General features: G+C 37.6%; 1 protein-coding gene across 4 annotated transcripts in view; it reads right to left on the bottom strand.

Annotated features, from left to right (window-relative positions):
* The window catches only part of DOCK4 (dedicator of cytokinesis 4), a 554,933-nt gene that overhangs the window by 295,793 nt on the left and 239,096 nt on the right, over positions 1–20,044 (bottom strand). For all 4 annotated transcript variants that reach the window (XM_020984638.2, XM_020984640.2, XM_020984641.2 and 1 more), the window contains exons 5-7: positions 17,133–17,229; positions 5,727–5,875; positions 2,789–2,873 (exon numbers count right to left, since the gene is read on the bottom strand). In XM_020984638.2, coding sequence (XP_020840297.1) covers positions 2,789–2,873; positions 5,727–5,875; positions 17,133–17,229 — 331 coding nt within the window. The remainder of the gene's footprint in view (positions 1–2,788; positions 2,874–5,726; positions 5,876–17,132; positions 17,230–20,044) is intronic.

Raw genomic sequence — 20,044 nt, 5'->3', positions numbered from 1 at the left:
TCCCTTAATTTTATTTTTTAGATATCACCCCTTCAACTTCAACTCACCTTGGGCCCTCTATCTATCTATCTATCTATCTATCTATCTATCTATCTATCTATCTATCTATCTATCTATCTATATCTATGTAACTTTTCCCCTCCAACTACCCTAATACTGAAAAATGTCTCATGAGTTACAAATATTAATTTTCATGTAGGAATGTAAACAGTTCAACTTTAATAAGTCCCTTATGATTTCTCTTTCCTGTTAACCTTTTCATGCTTCTCTTGAGTCTTGGATTTGAAAGTCAAATTTTCTATTCAGCTCTGGTCTTTTCATCAAGAATGCTTGAAAGTCCTCTGTTTCAATGAATATCCATTTTTCCCCCTGAAGGATTATACTCAGTTTTGCTGGGTAGGTCATTCTTGGTTGCAATCCTATCACCTTTGACCTCTGCAATATCATATTCTAAGCCCTCCAGTCGCTTAATGTAGAAGCTGCTAAATCTTTTGTTATCCTGAGTGTGTTTCCACAGCAGTTGAATTGTTTCTTTCTGGCTGCTTACAATATTTTCTTCTTGACCTGGGAACTCTGGAATTTGGCTATAATATTCCTAGGAGTTTTACTTTGGGGATCTCTTTCAGGAGGCAATGGGTGGATTCTTTCAATTTCTATTTTACCCTCTGGTTCTAGAACATCAGGGCAGTTTTCCTTGATAATTTCTGGAAAGATGATATCTAGGCTCTTTTTTTGATCATGGATTTCAGGTAGTCCAATAATTTTAAAATTATCTGTCCTGGATCTATTTTCCAAGTCAGTTGTTTTTCCAATGAGATATTTCACATTGTCTTCTATTTTTTCATTCTTTTGGTTTTGTTTACAATGTCTTGATTTCTCATAAAGTCATTAGCTTCCATTTGCTCCATTCTAATTTTTAAGAACTCATTTTCTTCAGTGAGTTTTTGGACTTCCTTTTCCATGTGGCCAATTTTGCTTTTTAAGGCATTCTTCTCTTCATTGGCTTTTTGGACCTCTTTTGCCATTTGAGTTAGTCCGTTTTTTAAGGTGTTATTTTCTTCAGTATTTTTGGGGGGGTCTCCTTTAGCAAGCTGTTGACTTGTTTTTGATGATTTTCTTGCACACTCTCATTCCTCTTCCCCGTTTTTCCTCTACTCCTCTTACTTGCTTCTCAAAATCCTTTTTGAGCTCTTCCATGGCCTGGGAATGATTCATATTTTTCTTGGAGGCTTCGGATGTGGGAGCTTTGACTTTGTTTTCTTCTTCTGGTTGTATGTTTTGATCTTCTTTGTCACCAAAGAAAGAGTCTATGGTCTGACTTTTGTGTGTGTGTGTGCTGTGTGCTCATGTTCCCAGGCAATTACTTGAATTTTAAACTCTTTGTTAAGGTAGGGGTCTGCTTCCAGTGTGGAGAATTATTGTCCCAAGCTTTGGTGGTTTTGTGCAGCTGTTTTCAGAGATACTTCTAGGGACCTGTAAATTTTCATTTCATCCAAAGTGGTATGATCAATGGCGAGGTGTTTACTCCTTTCCTGGCCTCTGCTGCGGTTTATGAGTGACCACAGCACTCTTTTCTGTCTTGGAACTGTGAGAAGGTTTCCATCTTCACCTCCACTACAAGCTCCACATTACCAGCACTCCTTGCCCTAGGACCGCCACTGAAAACTGCGACCCAGATCCAAGTACAAGCAAAGCAAGAGAATCCTATCTCATGACCAGCAAAGAGATCCCTGCAATCCCCGTCTGATCAGCCATTTGATCCCCCCTCTGTCTGTGGGCCCAGAGCTCCGGAACCACCGGCCTCCCAACTGAGCTTCTCTCTCACCAAGGTCACAGACCTTTCCTACTGATCTTCTAAGTTGTCTTTGGTATTTGTGGGTTGAGAAGTCTGGAAACCACCACGGCTGCCAGTGATTTAGTCCCCTGAAGCTTGTTCCAGATTCACTGAGGTCTAGTCTTTGCCTGAACACGCCTATGCTGAATTCAGTTCTTCTCCCAGCCTGGCACAATAGACCTTTCCAATCAACCATCCAGGTTGTCTTGGGCTGGAAATTTGTTTCACTCTATCTTTTTGTAGGTTCTGCTGCTCTAGAATTTGTTTAGAGCAGTTTTTTACCAGTATTTGGAGGTGTTTGGGGGAGAGCTCAAGCAAGTCACTGCTTTTACTCCACCATCTTGGCTCTGTCCCCCCCCCCCAAGAAGTATCTTAAGAATATTAAATACAGCATAGTATAGATTTAAAGGAGGAAAGGCTAGAGACAGGGGAACCAGTTAGGATGATATGCAGTAATCAGGAAAGAAGCAATAGGTATTTTAACAAGAACTGAAATGATAATGATGACAATGAAAAATGAATAAATAAATGAGGGAGGTTTTTTGTTTGTTTTTTCAATCAAGAGGATTTGGTAATTTGTTGGAGTGATTTGTATAAGGGTGATAAGACAAAAACAAACACAAAAGAATGACCTCAATTTATCCTGGGGCCACAAAACAATGCAAAGAAATATGCAAAGGAAAATAAAACTTATTTTCAATCTTATCTTCTTGGTACCTGTGAAGCAGAGGACATATTAAAGTACATCACATTATCCTGAGACATTAGTAAAATTTAAATATGTTTCAGGGCACGGTCACCTCAATTCTCAACTTCCTTGAATTCATCTCCAAATTAAATTCGGAACACGATGCAAGCTCTATGTTTAATAAATTAGGCAAATATTAAGGACACCATGGAAACCACAAAATTAGCACTTACAGAATAAATGAAGGTAAGGTGCTAAATACCTACCAATCTGTAGAGTTCCGTGATGCTAATATCCTCAGGGTCCACCATTGCATATTCCTTTCGAGGCACCAAATCTAATCCAAGTTGTCTGGAAAACAAGACATAGCAATTTATAAGAGCTGCCTCTGCAGAATAGGCTAAAAAGGTATATTTTCTTGTTTTTTAAAAAATGACTGCAGTCATTCTTTTTTTTTTTAAGGCAATTGGAGTTAAGTGATTTGCCCAGGGTCACACAGATAGTAAGTGTTAAGTGTTTGGTCTGAGGCTGGATTTGAACTCAGGTCCTCCTGACTCCAGGTGCTCTATCCACTGCGACACCTAGCTGCCCCTAGTCATTCTAATGCATGTGTTAGTCTCAAGCAGTTTCTCTAACTAGAGTAAGAATCAGTAGCATAAGTCAATGAGGAAAACCAAGAAATTACTAGATATTGTCAATGAAGCATCCCCATCACTAGGGACACCACTTTCCCAGGCTAAATACATAAGGAAAGTAAAAATGGTATATGTTTTAGTGAAAAGGATGAGGACAGTGACCCAGTGAAAGATAAGAACCTCTCTGGAGAGACAGTCAACTCAGGGCATAAGGGGAGAATTGAGGATTAACAGAGGAATAAACTCCAAAGATTTTGGTAGCATCAAGCAAAATAAATAGGCCAAATAAGGCCTCAAGAAATGAGTGGGTTTTTTGATGGTTCTACCATCACTGATGTTGAAAAATTTCTAGAAATGCTGATAATATGAAGAGGACCAAATTTGGTAAAAAAAAATGATTTGAAAGATAAACAAAGTATTACCCCCTGAAGGCAAAAAAAAAAAAAAAGAAAAGAAATCTTAACAGATCTTTTCTATTTGGGGGAGGGAGGCTGTTTATTGTCTTTCCAGTTTAATTCTTGAGAGTTCTCAGGATGATCTTCCTTAGTTGGGTCTCTTACCAAATATTTTGTAAATCTGTATTTCCCCCTAGTGTAAATCACTGTTTTATAAGACAGTATTACTCAGAATCTCCTACCAAAAGGCTGTACCTAAGGATCTAGAAGCTAGATGTGGCCTCAAGGTCACAGGTTCCCCACTCCTGGCTAGGAGAAAGAATGTGAAACTTGTAATCAGAAGAGACCTAGTTTAAAATTTTGACACTTAATAAATATATTATAGCTGTCACCTACCTCCTAAGCCTCCATTTCCAGGGGTGGGGAACCTGCGGCCTCGAGACCACATGTGGCCTTCTAGGTCCTTGGGTGCACTGTTTTGACTGAGTCCATATTTTACAGAATAAATACTTTTATTAAGGGGATTTGTTCTGTGAAGTTTGTATTCAATCAATGGGCTACACTTGAAGACCTAGATAGAGGGCCACATGTGGCCTTAAGGCCACAGATTCCCCACCCCTGGTCTAGGCCAATGGTGTTAAATTCAAATATACAGACACCTGCTAATCACATATTGACTCAAAACCCCACAAATTAACATAATCCATGTGGCATTACATTTATGTTTATTTTGTTAAATACTTCCCAATTATATTTAAATATGGTTGGGGCAGCAATTAGGAGTATGTAGACAGCATACCAAGGACTACATGTTTGACACCTCTCATCTAGACTAAATAATTGCAGTTGCATTTTTTTCGAATAGCCTGTTCATTCAAACCATCATCTTTTGCAAATGTGACAAAACTAGGGAGTCCAAAAGAACATGATGGTAGTTGGTTTCAGGATTAAATCAATTTAACAACCATTTAATAGGGTTCCTCCCTGAAGGAGTTCTAGGAATCTAGAATCAGTCTCTTTAAAGCTGGGAGGAATATTAGAGAATCTCCTAGAGGTAGGGCTGGGCATTGGCTCAGCTTCAAGACCCAATCCCCTTCCAGTCAGAAGCATACTTTATAAGGTTTGTGAGTGATTAGATATGTTAGTTAAAAAGTGCTTTCCTCCTACTGGAAAAAAAAGAAAAAAAGAGAGAGATGTGATGTCTAGGGCTTAAAGTAAGCCCTTCAAGAGAAAATCTCATCTACAGAGTTATCCTAAGCAGACTACAAGCTGCAAAATGGCTAATCTGTATGCATAACAAATTATGAAGAGCCCCACAGCTGTGCCAGCCATAAGACTTTCCTTTAAAGTTAAAGGATTTCTCACAGGATTACATTGGTGACCTTTTCAAGATAAATGCCATGATGCAGAAGAGGCCCTTATGAAGCACAAATACCCAGGCCAAAAGGAAAGACTCAACTGAAGAATGTGAGAGACGGGAGTCGGTGGCAGCATTGACCAGAATGATTCCCTCGAGCATCTCCTTTCTAACAAGGATGCCCATGCTTTTATTCTCCACAACTGGAGAACACAAGGCTGACAGGGGATAAAGCACTGGCCTTGGATTCAGGAGGACCCGAGTTCAAATCCGGCCTCAGACACATAACACTTACTAGCTGTGTGACCCTGGGCAAGTCACTTAACCCCACTGCCTAGCCCAAAAAAAAAAAACCACAAGGCTGACAGCATCCAGCACTGCTTCCCTTGATGGAAGGGAAGTACCTATCATTTTTGTCTTTATATTCCCAGGGCTTACTACAGTGCCTGGCGCATAGTGAATGCTTAATAAATGTTTGTTGATTTATTGATTTGGAACAGGAGTAACTGAGTTAGCAGCAGCTGGCCTTTCCTGACCTTATATGTGACAGTATGTTCTGAGAGTAAATGAAAGGATCATAGGATCTTATATTCGGTGCTAGAAGGGACCCTGAAGGCCATCTAGTGCACACCCTTCATTTTAAAATAAAGAAACTGAGACAGAAAGGTTAAATGATTTGCCTAAGGGCACACCTACTCAAGAAAACAGAAGAAAGTTGCATTTGATTCTTTTAGTAACTACAATCATACACTATCTATCCATAGTTAATTTCTGTTATGCTCAATTATCTGGAATAGCTTCTACTATTATTACTCACTCATTGCCCCAGTCCAGGCGAGCAGTGATGTGCCGTTTCACATCTTTCATACGGTCATGGGTGAGATGGCCAACTAGTACTTGACGTCTTAGGTCCAGGATTTCATTCATTATATGCCAAAGTCGGTGGAAGAGATCGCCTTCATTTCTCTAAAAGAGATCCAAAGGAGGAAAATTCATTAATTAATCCAAAACACAAAGATCTTTACAGCAACCAGATTAATTTTTGTTGTTGTTCACTTGTGTCCGACTCTTCATGACCCAATTTGGGGTTTTCTTGGCAAAGATACTAGAGTGGTTTGCCATTTCCTTCTTTGGCTTGTTTAACAGATGAGGAAACGGAGGCAAATAAGATTACATGACTTGCCCAGGGTCACATGGCTAGTAAGTATCTGAGGCCAAATTTGAACTTAAGAAGATGAGTCTTCCTGACTCTAGGCCCAACATTCTATCCACTGTACCATCTAGCTGCCAGAATAGACCAATCAGCTAGTTTCTAAATTATGGTATGTGCACAGAACTCATTCCAATTAAGAAATATTTATTTAGCACCTATAGTATGCAGAGTTTAGATAAAACATAGTCCTCACAATTATGGAGCTTATAACCTAGTGATACATATATAAGAAATTGTAATATACAATAATAGATGGTATAGTACACAGAGTGCTGGGCCTAGAGTTAGGAAGATCCTAGTTCAGGGGTGGGGAACCTGCCCTAGTTCAAATCGAGCCCCAGACACTTAGTAGCTGTATGACCCTGGGCAAGTCACTTAACCTTCTTTGTCTCAGTTTCCTCATCTGTAAAATGAGCTAGAGAAGGAAATGGCAAACTACTCTACTTCCTCTGCCAAGAACACCCCAAAAAGAAGTTCCTAAGAGTTAAGACAGGACTAAAATGACTAAACAACAATATATAATGATACATTACAGGGTACACAGAGAATTGTGAATCAAAGTATCATATGAGGTTATACACATATTATACCCATCTGATATAATCTCTTCTCCCATCATATTTGTTTACAACACTTTTCTGTTCAAGAATCTCTGATGGCTCCCTATTGTCTACAACTGAGTCCAAACTCCTGTACACAGGGTCCTGTCACAGACATGGCTCCACTGTCTATTCAATTTTATTTTCTACTACTTTCCAATACATTTTCTCTGGTCAAGTTAATTTGTTCATGCTGTTTCCTGCTAAACATTCCTGAAATTCACTCTGCTACCAAGTACCATATGCCATTCAAAGCATCAACTGCTCCTCCCTCCTTTCTCTAAACTCCTAATGTACTTCTGAAAGGATCCACCTTTTCGTGAACTCTCAACAGCATTTGACACCCAAACACCCTCTTCATCTGATACTCTCTGCTCTCTCCTGGTTCTCTTTTTGTCTGAATATGCCTCCATCTCCTTTGACGGATCTTCATCCACCTGATCCATTAACCTGAACCTTCTTCTCTCTATATATTATTTCATTTGGTGATCTCATCAACTCCCAGGGATTCAACTAACATCTCTACATAGACAGCTCCCAGATCTACTTGTCCAGCTAGTTTTAATCTCTCTCCAAAACTTCAATCTCATATCTCCAACTGCCAAGTAGATATCTTGTTTTATCACAGTCATTTATATTATATATAATATATATTATCATAAAGTCCATTATATTTCCTCAAAACTCTCCCTTCTTCCTAACTTCCCTAATACTGCCAAGGATGTCTTTATCCTCTTATTGTCCTTAACTCTTAACTCTCAACTCTCAAAATCTGTATCCAATAAGTTGTCAAGTTCTACCATTACCATTACCACATGTGTCTTATATATCCCTTTCTCTCCTCTGGTGCTGGCCCATATCACTTCACATCTAGACTGTTGCAATAGGCTGCTTTTTAGTCACCTGGTACATTTCTCCCCATACCAATCCAACCTCAACTCAGCTGTCAAATTGATCTTCTGAAATAAAGACCAAATATAAAAATCCTCTGTTTATCCCAAACATAATCCCTTCTTATATTGGCCCCTTCCTATCCATCCAGTCTTTTTATACCACTTCACGTACTCTAAAATCTGGTAATACTAATCTCCTTGCTGTTCCTCTCACATTGCACTCCATCTCCTTCCTTTGAAGGTTTTCACTGGCTGGCCCCCATGCCAGGAATGGTCTCCCTCTTCAGGCTCTGCCTCCTGGCTTCCCTAGCTTCCTTCAGGTCTCAGCTAAAGTCCCACTTTGTGCAAGAATCCTTTCCCAGTCTTACTCCTAGTGCTTTGCCTCTGAGATTATCCCCAATGTATCCTGCATACATGCTGTTTATTCAGAGCTGTTTGCATGTTATCTCCCCCATTTGACTGTAAGGGCCTTGACAATAGGGACTATTCATCTATTTTTGTATTTGCCTTTCATAGTATCCCCAGAGATGAGTACAGCACCTAGCACATAGCAGACATTTAACAAATGCTAGTTGACTTAACTTGACTTACTGACAGTCAACTTAAGATACTGGCTCAAATACTTAGGATAAGTCCAATAGACTTTTGTCCTTCGATCCAAGTCCTTTATTTTCTAAATCTTTCACTAACCCTTGAACCCCAAACCTGAGGTATTATACCATGTAGACTTCTTAGATCTCTGATCTGCTTGCCTCTTTGAATCTAGAAAGCATCACAATTAACAAAAGTCAATCCCTTCTTCTTCTATTGTGTCAATCTTAGCTCCTACTTTTCTCTTTTCCTAGTAACCACTATCACACTCCTTAAGTGTGATGAAATAAGAAAGTATGAGAAATTACTTTTTAAGACTAATAAAAGAAAAGAAAATATATCAATTCAAAAGTTGCATCAAAAGGTAAACTAAAGAAATCCTAAGGCAGTAGTTTCTCTGGACTACACTACCACCAACATGACCCCACCCTTACACTACCACCCCATACACACACACACACCCCCTTGCTTGCTTACTTGAAGATAGTCTCTAAGAGGGTGGCTGCTACATCGGTTTCTAGAGGTAGCCCTATGAGTTTATACTTTTGAAGATTATACTCCTACCATTTACCTTACCATTAACAATCAACTAGTAAAATTAATTTACTCTTTGCAAAGGCATTTACTAAGATAGTAAAAATGGTTGATATAAAATAATCCCACAAAAAGTCCTAAGGTATACTATTCCAATAGATAGATAGATAGATGGATAGATAGATAGACAGACAGACAGACAGACAGACAGACACATACAAACATGCACGCATAGTATCCAGGGGCTCAAAGTTAGAGTACAATGGTAGTGAGAGACACATATAGAAAACATTATGGAAAATGGGTAACCCATGACTCCTACTACTGAAATCCTTTCTCCTTTTGTAGAGGCCTCACACAGTTAGTGGGATACAGCCCCATTTGTAGAGGGTGCAACTTTCTCTGTGGAGTAGTCTACTCAGCTGTGCCCAGGACAGGATATTTCTTTAGTCTATAGCTTACAATTCTCTCTACTGTGAGACTTCACACTCTGAAGCTTCTCTCTTCAAGTGACTGTCTTTTGGTAACTGTCTATCCTCAGTGCAGCTCCCTGCTCCCAGTTAGATGAATTTTCTTACACTGGACCAGGCTGTCCAAAGACATGGTCAGTGATGGTTTGTAGAAGAAAGAAAAATTTCTCCATATCCCAAGAGCAATTCTCTTTAAGGGACCTTGGTTTTCCTCCATTTCTAGCTACTGTAAAACCTAAAATCTTCACCTCCTAAACTGGAAAACTCCTACATTGACTTATTATTTTAATGTAAAGGCTCAATGGATGTGGCTAATTCACCCAATCATAAGATGTTTCTTGTGATCCAGTCAAAGACTTCCCCAAACAAAGGTAGATGCATCTTGTTTACACGTTAGAACTTCACAAAGACTTTACATTCATTATATTCTGGACCTTCTGTAATTGTAGCACCTAAAGTATGTGTGGAAGGAAAAGGGTCGATTGATTCTCATTGTCATGCACAGGGAACTATATCTTTGAAAACTCAATGCTTTTCCTAAGAGACAAGTCAATTTAACTTAGAAATGAAGTTCTCAGGTTCAAGTCAGATTTCTGGGAATTTTTCCTACAGCCTATTGAAATACTTTTTTTTTAAAGTTATCACATGAACAATGCAGCATTAAGAGAATTCAGAGATCATCATTCCTGCTAAAATGTTTTTACAGTAAGAAGCTGTCCTGACAAAACTATCAACTTTTATGTGATGAATAAGTTTTCAGTTGGTAAAGATGTTTAGTAATAATGGGCATTACCTATTTAAAAATGCAGTTACAGCTTTCCTACATCATTAAATAGCAATGGCTGAGGAGTCTCAATGTATTTCATAAACGATCCCCAGCAAGGAGAAGAGAAAAGCAAATGGATTTGGAGAAAGACAGTAATTAGAAATGAAAAATCCAAGTCATACATGATTGGCTTTCAGTTGCATCACTTAACTGAAACTACTTTTTCAAAGTCACCAGTGTTCTCTTTACTGCCACATCTCCTGGCCTTTTCTTAATCCTTATCCTCCTTGACCTCTTTTCAGGCTTACACACAGTTGAGCATCCTCTTATCCTGGATAAACACTCTCCTCTGGGTTCTTATGTCATTGCTCTGTCCAGGTTCTCTTTATCTGTGTGACCACTCTTCAGTGCCTTTTTTTCATTTTTCATGGAAATCATTCCCACTAAGCATAAGTATCCCTCAAAGTGCTGTCCTTGGCTCTATTCTCTTCTCCCTGTATGCTATCTCACTTGGAAATATCATCGGCTTGCATGGGTTCAGTTATCATCTCTATGAAAATGATTCACCAATCATTATAGCCTTTCCTAACTTTTCTTCTGAATTCATCTTGTGTCAATAACTTCCTCTTGTACATCTTTAATTATATGTTCTAAGGTATATCAAACTAAGTATGTCTAAAACAGAGCTCTTTGTCTTCCATATTCTGAGCTTCCCTATTACTAGGGAGCTCACATCACAGTTACCTAAACTTATAATCTTAATGTCACCCCCGAATCCTCATTTTCTCTCATTCCCCCTCATTCCCCATATGAGGTCAACTGTCAAGTCCTGTTCTTCCTATGCTCCCCCTTCTCTCCTCTGATACAGCCACCATTCTAATATAGGCTCTCATAGTCTCATGAATGGATTATTGTGATAACTGCTAGTTGGTCTGCCTGCCTCATCTCTTCTCTCTCCACTCCACCTTCTAAGTGTCAAAGTGATTTTCCTAAAGCGCGTGTCTGACCATGTTGTCACCACCCGTACTCAATAAACTCCCATCATGTAACATAATCATAAGAATAAAATGATGAAAATACCAGATGATTACAGAGCCCCTTGGTCATAACCTCAACAGACAGTATTTCCTCTGATAACATTTTGTAAAACACATATACAGTTAACAGAGAAACACTATTCCAGTTATTTACTTGTCCTACTGCATAAAATGGGGTTACAGTGAATTAATTTTTTATTCTGTGTTCTAAAATTTTTGTATTTTGGTGCAGAATTCATTGAATTTACACATAAAACAATTTTGTTCAGATAAAACAAATGTAGCTCCCTATTAACTCCAGAAACCAATATAAAATGCTCTGTTTAGAATTTAAACTCTTCAAGACTTTGTCCCTTTTCCCTATCTTTGCAGTCTTTTTCCATTCCACTCCCTTTACAGTCTTTACAATCCAATAACATCCGCTTCTTGATATTCCTCAAGTAGGACATCCCATCTCCTGACACCATGTCTTTTCAATCCTCATATCCGAAATGCTCTTTCTTTGAATATTGCTTCTGGTTCCCTGGGTTTCCTTCAGCACTCAGCTGAAATCTCACTTTCTGCAGGAACCTTTTCTTAACCTCATGGCTACTACCCTGCCTCTGGGATCATCTTCCAACTAACTTTGTAAAAATCTTGTACATACAATTGTATATATGTTGTCTCCCCCATTATGATGTGAATTCCTTGAGGTGAGGAACGATGTTTTTGTCTGTCCTTCCATGCCCAGTTCTTGGAACAGTTTCTAAAATCCAGGGTATGGCACAGATCCTTAGCCTGGCTGTGAAAATCATATCATTTGTGCTGACAGTGTACTTCAATCTTAATTTTTTTTTTACATGTAGAAGACATGCTGAAAGGCTGCAGAGTACCTTAATTAATCTCAAACAATTGTTAGGGAAATGCAGCAAGTACATAGAGCTTCTGACTTTCTGAGACATTTTCAACATGGCCTCACCTGTGTACTTTCTCCCCACATACCCAACTTTTTAAGCTCCCTTCTATATGCTGTCTTGCTTCATAAGAATGTGAGCTCCTTAAGAATAGAGACTGTCCTTCTGTTTGCTTGTATTTGTATCCCCATGGGTTAGCACCATGCCAGGCACATAATAAATGTTTATAAATGCTTGTTGCCTCCCTGCCTAACCAGTACATTCAACACCATCATCAACATCACAAATTAATAGCATCTTACACTTCACAGAACACTATCCTCAAAATAACCTTGTCTGGTAGGTATTACACAAATATTTTCATCTCCTGAGAAAAAGAAATTGAGGCTCAGAGAGGTTTGAGTCAGAAAGATTTTTGCAGGCTAAATACTGATGACAAGTGATAGAGTCACTATCCAAACTCCTACCTCCTTAGGCTAATAAATGTAAGTATTTGTGTATATGTGGATATACACACACTTATTGGTGAATACACACACACACACACACACACACACACACACACACACACATAAAGATATACATTATATGGAAAATCTATATTTAGATATTTCTCAAAGAGTTTACATTCTATTGCAGAGATAAAACAATTAATGGTGAATATGTGTGTGTGTGTGTGTGTAATATGCATGTGTGTGTGTATATATATATACATATATATATATATTCACCAATATGTATATATACAGAAACATATATATACACAATACAGAAACATAAATATATACATACATTTCACATATGTGCACATATTTTTACATACATATATTTACCAACATACATGTGTATATGCACATAGTTTAAAATTTTAATATTTATAAATTTTTAAAATTCTAATATTTATAAATTTTTAAAACTTTACATATGCCAGGAACAGGTAGGTGGCACAGCAGATAGAGCACCAGCCTTGAAGTCAAGAGGTCCTGAGTTCAAATCTGGCCTCCGACACTTACAAGCTGTGTGACCCTGAACAAGTCACTTAACCCCAATTGACTCTTCCCCAAAAAAAAAACTTTACATGGCTCTATGTGCGCATATGTGTGTGTGTGTATGTGTACACACACACACATACGTATATATATATATATATACACATAAACATGTATGTATATATACAGCCTAAAACTCCTACTATAAACCATAATAATATTATCAAAAACAATAGCTAATGTGTGTGTGTGTATATATATATATATGTATATATCTGTGTGTATATACATATATACATACGTACACACACACATGCATTCCCCAATGAGTATTGTGTATCTGTAGTAGAATGTAAACTCTGAGAATAACGACTCTCACTTTTGTTTTTATATCCCAAGTACTTAACAGAGTGCCTAATCCATAGTAGGCAGATGAATGACAGGTTGGAGCAAGCCTTCAGAACAATGACCAAGACAGCTAGGAGACTGAAAGCATCACCCAAGGATCACCTCAGGATGATTAGCTTGGTCAAGAGGTAACATCATCACTGTTCTCAAGTATTTCAAGTGCAGTCCCATGGAAGAAGGATTAAACTAGCTTGGCCCGACACCAGAATTTAGAATGAATAACAACAAAAGCAAACTACACTTAAATGGCACTTGAAAGTTTAAAAAGTACTTGTCTCATGACAGTCCTGAGAGTTTGGTAATGAAATTCTTATCTTCATTTTGCAGACGGAGACATTCAGTCACAAAACTATTGCTCAGGGTCACAAAACTATTAAATTTTAAAGCCATAATTCAAACTCAGGTCTCAGCCTAAAACTCCTACTATAAACCATGATTATAATATTATTATTACCAAAAACAACAACAGCTAACATTAATCTAGCGCTTTAGGTTTTTCAAAGCAATCTACAAATATCTCATCATATTTTCACAACAGTCCTGGGAAGCATATGCTATTATTATCCCTATAATAAAATGAGGGAACTGAGGAAGAAGTTAAGTAACTTCCCCAAGAGCTAGTAAGTGCCTAAAACTGGATTTAAACTCCGGTCTTCCTGAGTCCACATCCAGAGCTTTACCCACTGTGCCATGTAGCTGCCTCACATACCATGCTGCCTTTCAATAATAAAAGCACAACATTATTTAGCTCTTAAAAATTATAGATCAATTTCTCCACAATAGCTTTATGAGGTAGGTAATACCAAATATTATTATCCTTATTATGTTTCTCAGCTAAAGAAACTGAGGCTTCAAGAGGTTACATGATTTACCCAGGGTTATACTGCCAGCAAGCACGCTATCAGACCTGAAACCTGAACTGTTCTCCTGATTCAAAATCCAGACTCTCTCCACTCTGCCATGTCACCTCTAGTGCCAATTAATTAGCAGAGAGAAAGTGATTTTACCTTAACTACTTGCCCTTTCCTGAACACCCTCTATACTTTTTCTCTTGATAACTTTCCCAATCATGACATTCCTTCTACCCCAAAAGCCTAAACCTATTCTCTCCCCAACCTCTGTCCAACTTCTCTGTATTTTCTTGGATGTACTGAAATTCCTTCTTTCTCTCCCTTGCTCATCTTCATATTTTAAAATAGTTTCTTCATTGAGACAACATAGGACTTTGTACTTATCCTATTAGACATCCCTTACACACAATTCCTTGTCTTCTGTCTCCTTTTGTATACATCTTTCCCCCTTACTATAAGCCTCCTGCAGTCAGGTGCTGTCATAGTTTTCTATGAATCTCCCACAGCAGCTAGAGTAATGCCTTGTGCATACTGGGCACTTAAGAGTGTTTATTAAGTGAACAGACATATAGACATACACACACACACACACACACACACACACACACACACACCACACACACACATACATATATATATAATTACTGTTCAAATCACACTCCAATAGCTGCGTTTTGTTCAATAACAACAAAGAGCTAGATAGAAGACCTCCACTGGAATCTGCTTCCTGACAACTAATTAGCTGTGTGATCTTGACCAAGTCAGTTAACCTCACAGAGCATCAGTGTCTTCATCTGTTGGACTAGAAGGTTACTTCACATTGACAATGCTCTAAATCTAAGATTCTGTGTGTGTTCCTGCCAGGTATCAATATTCCTTATTCTACTGCTGATCTTTCCTTTTTCTATGCTGTCACAGAATTTGATTGACCTGAATATATCTCTGCTGACACGAACACCTGCCAGTCACTGTGTTTTACATGACCCAAAATACTGGGCTGGTGATAGTACACCCACAATCACCATTAATAAAGTACCATTATCTTTGAACAAGAAAGTACAGTAAAGGAAGACGAGGCTATCAGAGTCATCATCTCCAAATTGGGCTGCCTAATAATCTTGTATTTTATTTCTCCAGGTCTTTTATCTTTCCAGGTCAAATTGCATTGGCTGTATTTAAATACAGCTGAATGTGATCTAGGAATAATATGTAGGTTCCTGATTCACCAGGAAAAGTTGTCCATTCTTATTGTTAATCCATTTTCTGTTGCTCAGAACAAAACAAGCTTTGAGTTGGAGTTGACCTGTCTCTCTCTGGTGTTTGCTTCCCATGGTGTGGTCAGCATCCTCACTTGGTTGGTTTTCAAATTAACTGACTGTGATCTTCAAAATGGCAGTTCATAGCATTAAATAAAGTTATGAAAAACCAGATCAGGTAAAACATAATCCAACTTTTTTTTCCCAAAAAGACAGATATAAAGCAGATTACTAGCAGGGTAGCTCTGTTCATTCAAACCACAGTGCACTGACCCATTGTCCAAGTGCACATATTAGGTATTAAGGATGTTGTGACTTTCATCTTCCTTTCAAATGATTCTGTCCCTTCTATTAAAAAGCACCCATATGCTGCTGTTTCACTGTTTTAAGTTAAGAGTTTTGCTTGGGCTTTGCTCATTTTTCAGTAGAGTGTATTTTGTGTGTGTGTATGTGTGTGTGTGTGTGTGTGTGTGTGTGTGTGTGTGTGTGTGTGCGCGTGCACACGCGTATGTTTCAGTCCAAAAACTGAACAGCTTTTCTTTAGCTGCCTGAATGGCACAAGGTCCTTCAGGTCACTCTTCTGTCCATTGTGCTTTTCTCCTCATGCCAGCAACACTCACATTCAGACATTTCATACGGGACTGTTCTTGATTCTCAGCATGAGGTTGCTCAAGCTACCCTGCTTCAGGATACAGGGCTACAGTACCAACATCGGTTATTTTGCTGCATTTTCTTAAGCTGTGTCTTTCATTAATCAAATATACTATTCAATTCCACAAATAACACAGGTCAGAAATACTTTGTTCCATTTCTATACATCTCATTCTAGGAAATTTTCTTTTTCCTCTTTGGCATAATCCTTACAAAACATCTTCTCAAAAGAAATATATCAGTAATGTTTTAAATTTATTATATATGCCTTTTTGCTCCTAAAATAAAATCTAGGCTGTCAATTTAATTATAAAGCTTGATAAATTCCTTCTAATAAATCTATGTTAAATAATTAAGTAGCCTTTTTTTGTTTGTTTGTTTTCAGTTCTGATTCTTCATGATCCCATTTGGAGTTTTCTTGACAAAGATACTGGAGTGGTTTGCCATTTCCTTCTCCAGGTCATTTTACAGATGAGGAACTGAGGCAAATAGGGTTAAGCGACATGCCTAGAGTCACACAGCTGTTAAGGGTCTGAAGCTTGACTTGAACTCAGAAAGATGAATCTTCCTGACTCCAGACTCAGTGCTCTAACCACTGTACCACCTAGTTGACCATAATTTCTTTGGTTATCATACATACCTTGAAGCTTTTTTAAAAACACAACATATCAAGTCTTTTTCCAATATGATGGAGGAATAAGGTGCTTTTATTAACCACATATTCCAGTTAACTGAGACCTACCAAGTGTGCTGTATTTTGATTACTAAAAGGAATTAGAATATACTGAAACACATTTAAGAGGAAACGTGTACTGAATATAATTTGATCTTTCTCTGAAGGCCCTTCAGCCCCAGCAGAGATCCATAGAGTTATTCACGGAGTTTACAATGAATGAAATCAGCCTTTACTAAAGTTAGGAGAGAAGCAATTAAAAGCATTCAAACACACTGGCAATAATACCTCACCTTTAGAAAACTTAACATTTAATGACATGCAGAATTATTGAAATTTCTGGTATTTTATTCCAAATTATTTTCTGCCAGAAAAACAATACCATAAAAAGCTAATTACCACATAAAGTTGCTTCCACATGGTTCCCCAGTCTCTTAAAGTTGATGTCATTTCTGTGATAACGGAGTCTTCTGTTGGAATTACCATTTCAAACTGCCTGTGATATTAAAAATATATTTTAAAAAATACCCAAAACAGTATTTTCAAATACTATAGATAATAAACTTGTTTTATGTATCACAATGGGGAAATGGGGTGGGAAGAGACTCCTCATCATTATTTCAATCTACAGACGGTTATCACTTTCCAATTATACAGCAACATTAGGTTGAGAGAGAAAATCCAAAATTCTCAGTCTATCATTTAAAGATCTCTGCAATATCTCTTACCAACCTCTCCACAATTATGTGATATTGTTACTATCCTTAGTGCAAGCAAAATGACAGGCAAACTGACATACTTGCTGTTTCCCAAACTCAGCATCCCATCTCCCATCTCTGTTTCTTTTCACGGGCTATCCCATGTGACCAGATTGCACTCCTTCCTCACCTTGATCTCTTAATGCCAAGTTTCCTTAAAGACTCAGCTTAGACATCATCTCAAATGGAAGGATTTTTATGCATGCCTTTTTGTATAGTGTTGTTAATTCTTTCTCTTTACTGAATTTATTTTTTACTTGCTAATCTGTGTGCATATTGAGTCCTTGAATAGAATGGGAACTCTTAGAGGACAGGTATTATTTGATTTTTGTCTCTGTATTCCCGGAACTTGATAAAGTTCCTGGTCTACATTAGGGAATTAATTTTTATTGAATTGATTTGATTTTTTGAGGATTCAGAATCAGAGATGCCATAAAGATATTTTTAATATTTGGCCTCAAATCCCCATGCTAATACCGATGTTATATTTACTTTGAAGAGTTATTACATTTTTTAGGCCCAGTTTTCCATCCTTTACATCATTCTTTGAAGCATAGGCCTGTAATGGACAAGATCCATATATTTACAAATATTTCACACAATATCCTATGCGGGGGGGGGGTGTTGATTCTATCAACAAGTTCCTTTGCTAAACAGAAGAGATATGAAAAGGTAAAGGAAATGGACAGATTTTTATTTTCTATTATTTGGCAAGAGAGTTTCCATTTCCATTGAGTCTCAGTTCCAGGTGACAAACACATCTTATGAGGTTCAAATAAGGCCAGGATTAATACTGCTTTGCAGGAACATATTATTACCTCAGCTCTCAAATTCTATGATCGTCTAATTCTATGACTTAAGACAAACAGGATTCCATGTTAGTCAAGTTTAATTTTCTCAAGGATGACAGGTAGGGATGACCCAATGGAAAAGATAACAGGATCGATTCAAACCAAGAGGTCCTAATGAGAGATGAAATTCTTTGCCTGATGCTAATAGCAGCTCTGAAGGCTCTTTCCCAGGAAACTACTAAAATAACGCTAATTGGTATTTTTTAAAAGTTTCATTAAAGGCACTTAGAAAAAGTAAAAGCACATGTTGAGTACTCTTCACCACAGGAGTTTGAGCTCTTCATTTCAGAGGGCTGCTATAATTATGCCTGCCTAGTGACAGTTCTCCTTTTTCCAGATATAAAAAAGTATAAAAACTATAAAACTGGGTATCTAAAACGGAAAAATGAAATACTTATAAAAATGACACACCAGCTTTGAGAGAAACAGACTGGCTGGCTGTTCCAGTAAGGAATAACTTCTAAAAGGTAAACAGAAAAACATGATGTTTCAAAGAATATTAAAGCTATTTTGTTCTTCCAGTAGCTACCATACTTAAAATTGGCAACATTTTAAAATGGGCCTAAAGAGCTCAGCCTCAGGAAGGTGGGAAAGGGAACAATGAATCACTGAAAGTAGCTGGGAATCCCATTGGATCTTTAAAAAATATGACAGGCATAGAATCTACAATACCAAAACTCTCTTACTATTTAAGTACTATTTGAATTTAAAACTTCAAACCCCTTTTACATGGCTTTGAATATCTTGTCATTAGGAAGCACTAAGAATGTAGTTCAGTTTTATGGGGTAGAGAGTTGAGAGTTTTTTCATGCTAAAATGAGCAGTCTTAAGTGAGCAGCTGTATATATTGATTAGGAGAATAAACAGCTTCACGCTTACGTGTCAAACTAAATGTTTTATTTGGTAGGCTTCAACAGTGCTTAATGATCAATCTTAACTTCAAAGTCAAGGTTAATTCAGTTAGCTATTTAGAGGTGAGTTTTTAATATGTCAACAGGTAAGCACAAGAGGATAGCGTTGGCTTCAAATAAGCTGTACTGGGATATTTGCACAGATAGGACTATGAACTAATAAAATATTTCCCTCAAACTTTTTTCCTAGTTAAAGTTGTCTCTTCTATATGATCATCTGAAGTTACAATTGATATATATGGTACAAATGCTTGTTATAATTCTAAACTCTATTCTTAAAATGTTACTAAATAAACTTTTGTGCTGCTCCATACCCACAATTAAATTGGTTGAAATTCCATTTGGGCAACATGTAGATGGGAGTCCCCAGAAGTAAGACAGCTCTGGTTTTCTCACATCTGGCATCTAAAGCTCATGTTTCTGACTTCAACCAACATCACAGATATTAGTACATGTCTGTGTATTAGTATATAGATAAGCACACAATATATAGTATATTTGGGGACTAGGATGTGAACTTACTACGACTCAGAGCATGACAAAAGCTTGCATAAAACATTTGATATTTGAAACAGTCTAATGGATACATAACTCTTCATTCATCTAGATTCTGAGTTCTATATTAAGTTAATCCATCAGAGAGAAAAGGACCTGGACCTCATTATCTTTATCCCTCACAGAAATGACTTTACTGAGCTATGATTTAATGCTATGTCCTCTGCTGTTACATAGGAAAGATAGGATAACTCTCTCAACTGCAACTCTATTTATTTTGCAAAACCATAGTTTAA

The sequence above is a fragment of the Phascolarctos cinereus genome, unplaced genomic scaffold (genome assembly GCF_003287225.1).
Source record: "Phascolarctos cinereus isolate Bilbo 61053 unplaced genomic scaffold, phaCin_HiC Scaffold_1;HRSCAF=81, whole genome shotgun sequence".
NCBI lineage: Eukaryota > Metazoa > Chordata > Mammalia > Diprotodontia > Phascolarctidae > Phascolarctos > Phascolarctos cinereus.
Note: the sequence above shows the minus strand (reverse complement) of the source record. Positions and strands in the feature narration are given on the sequence as shown.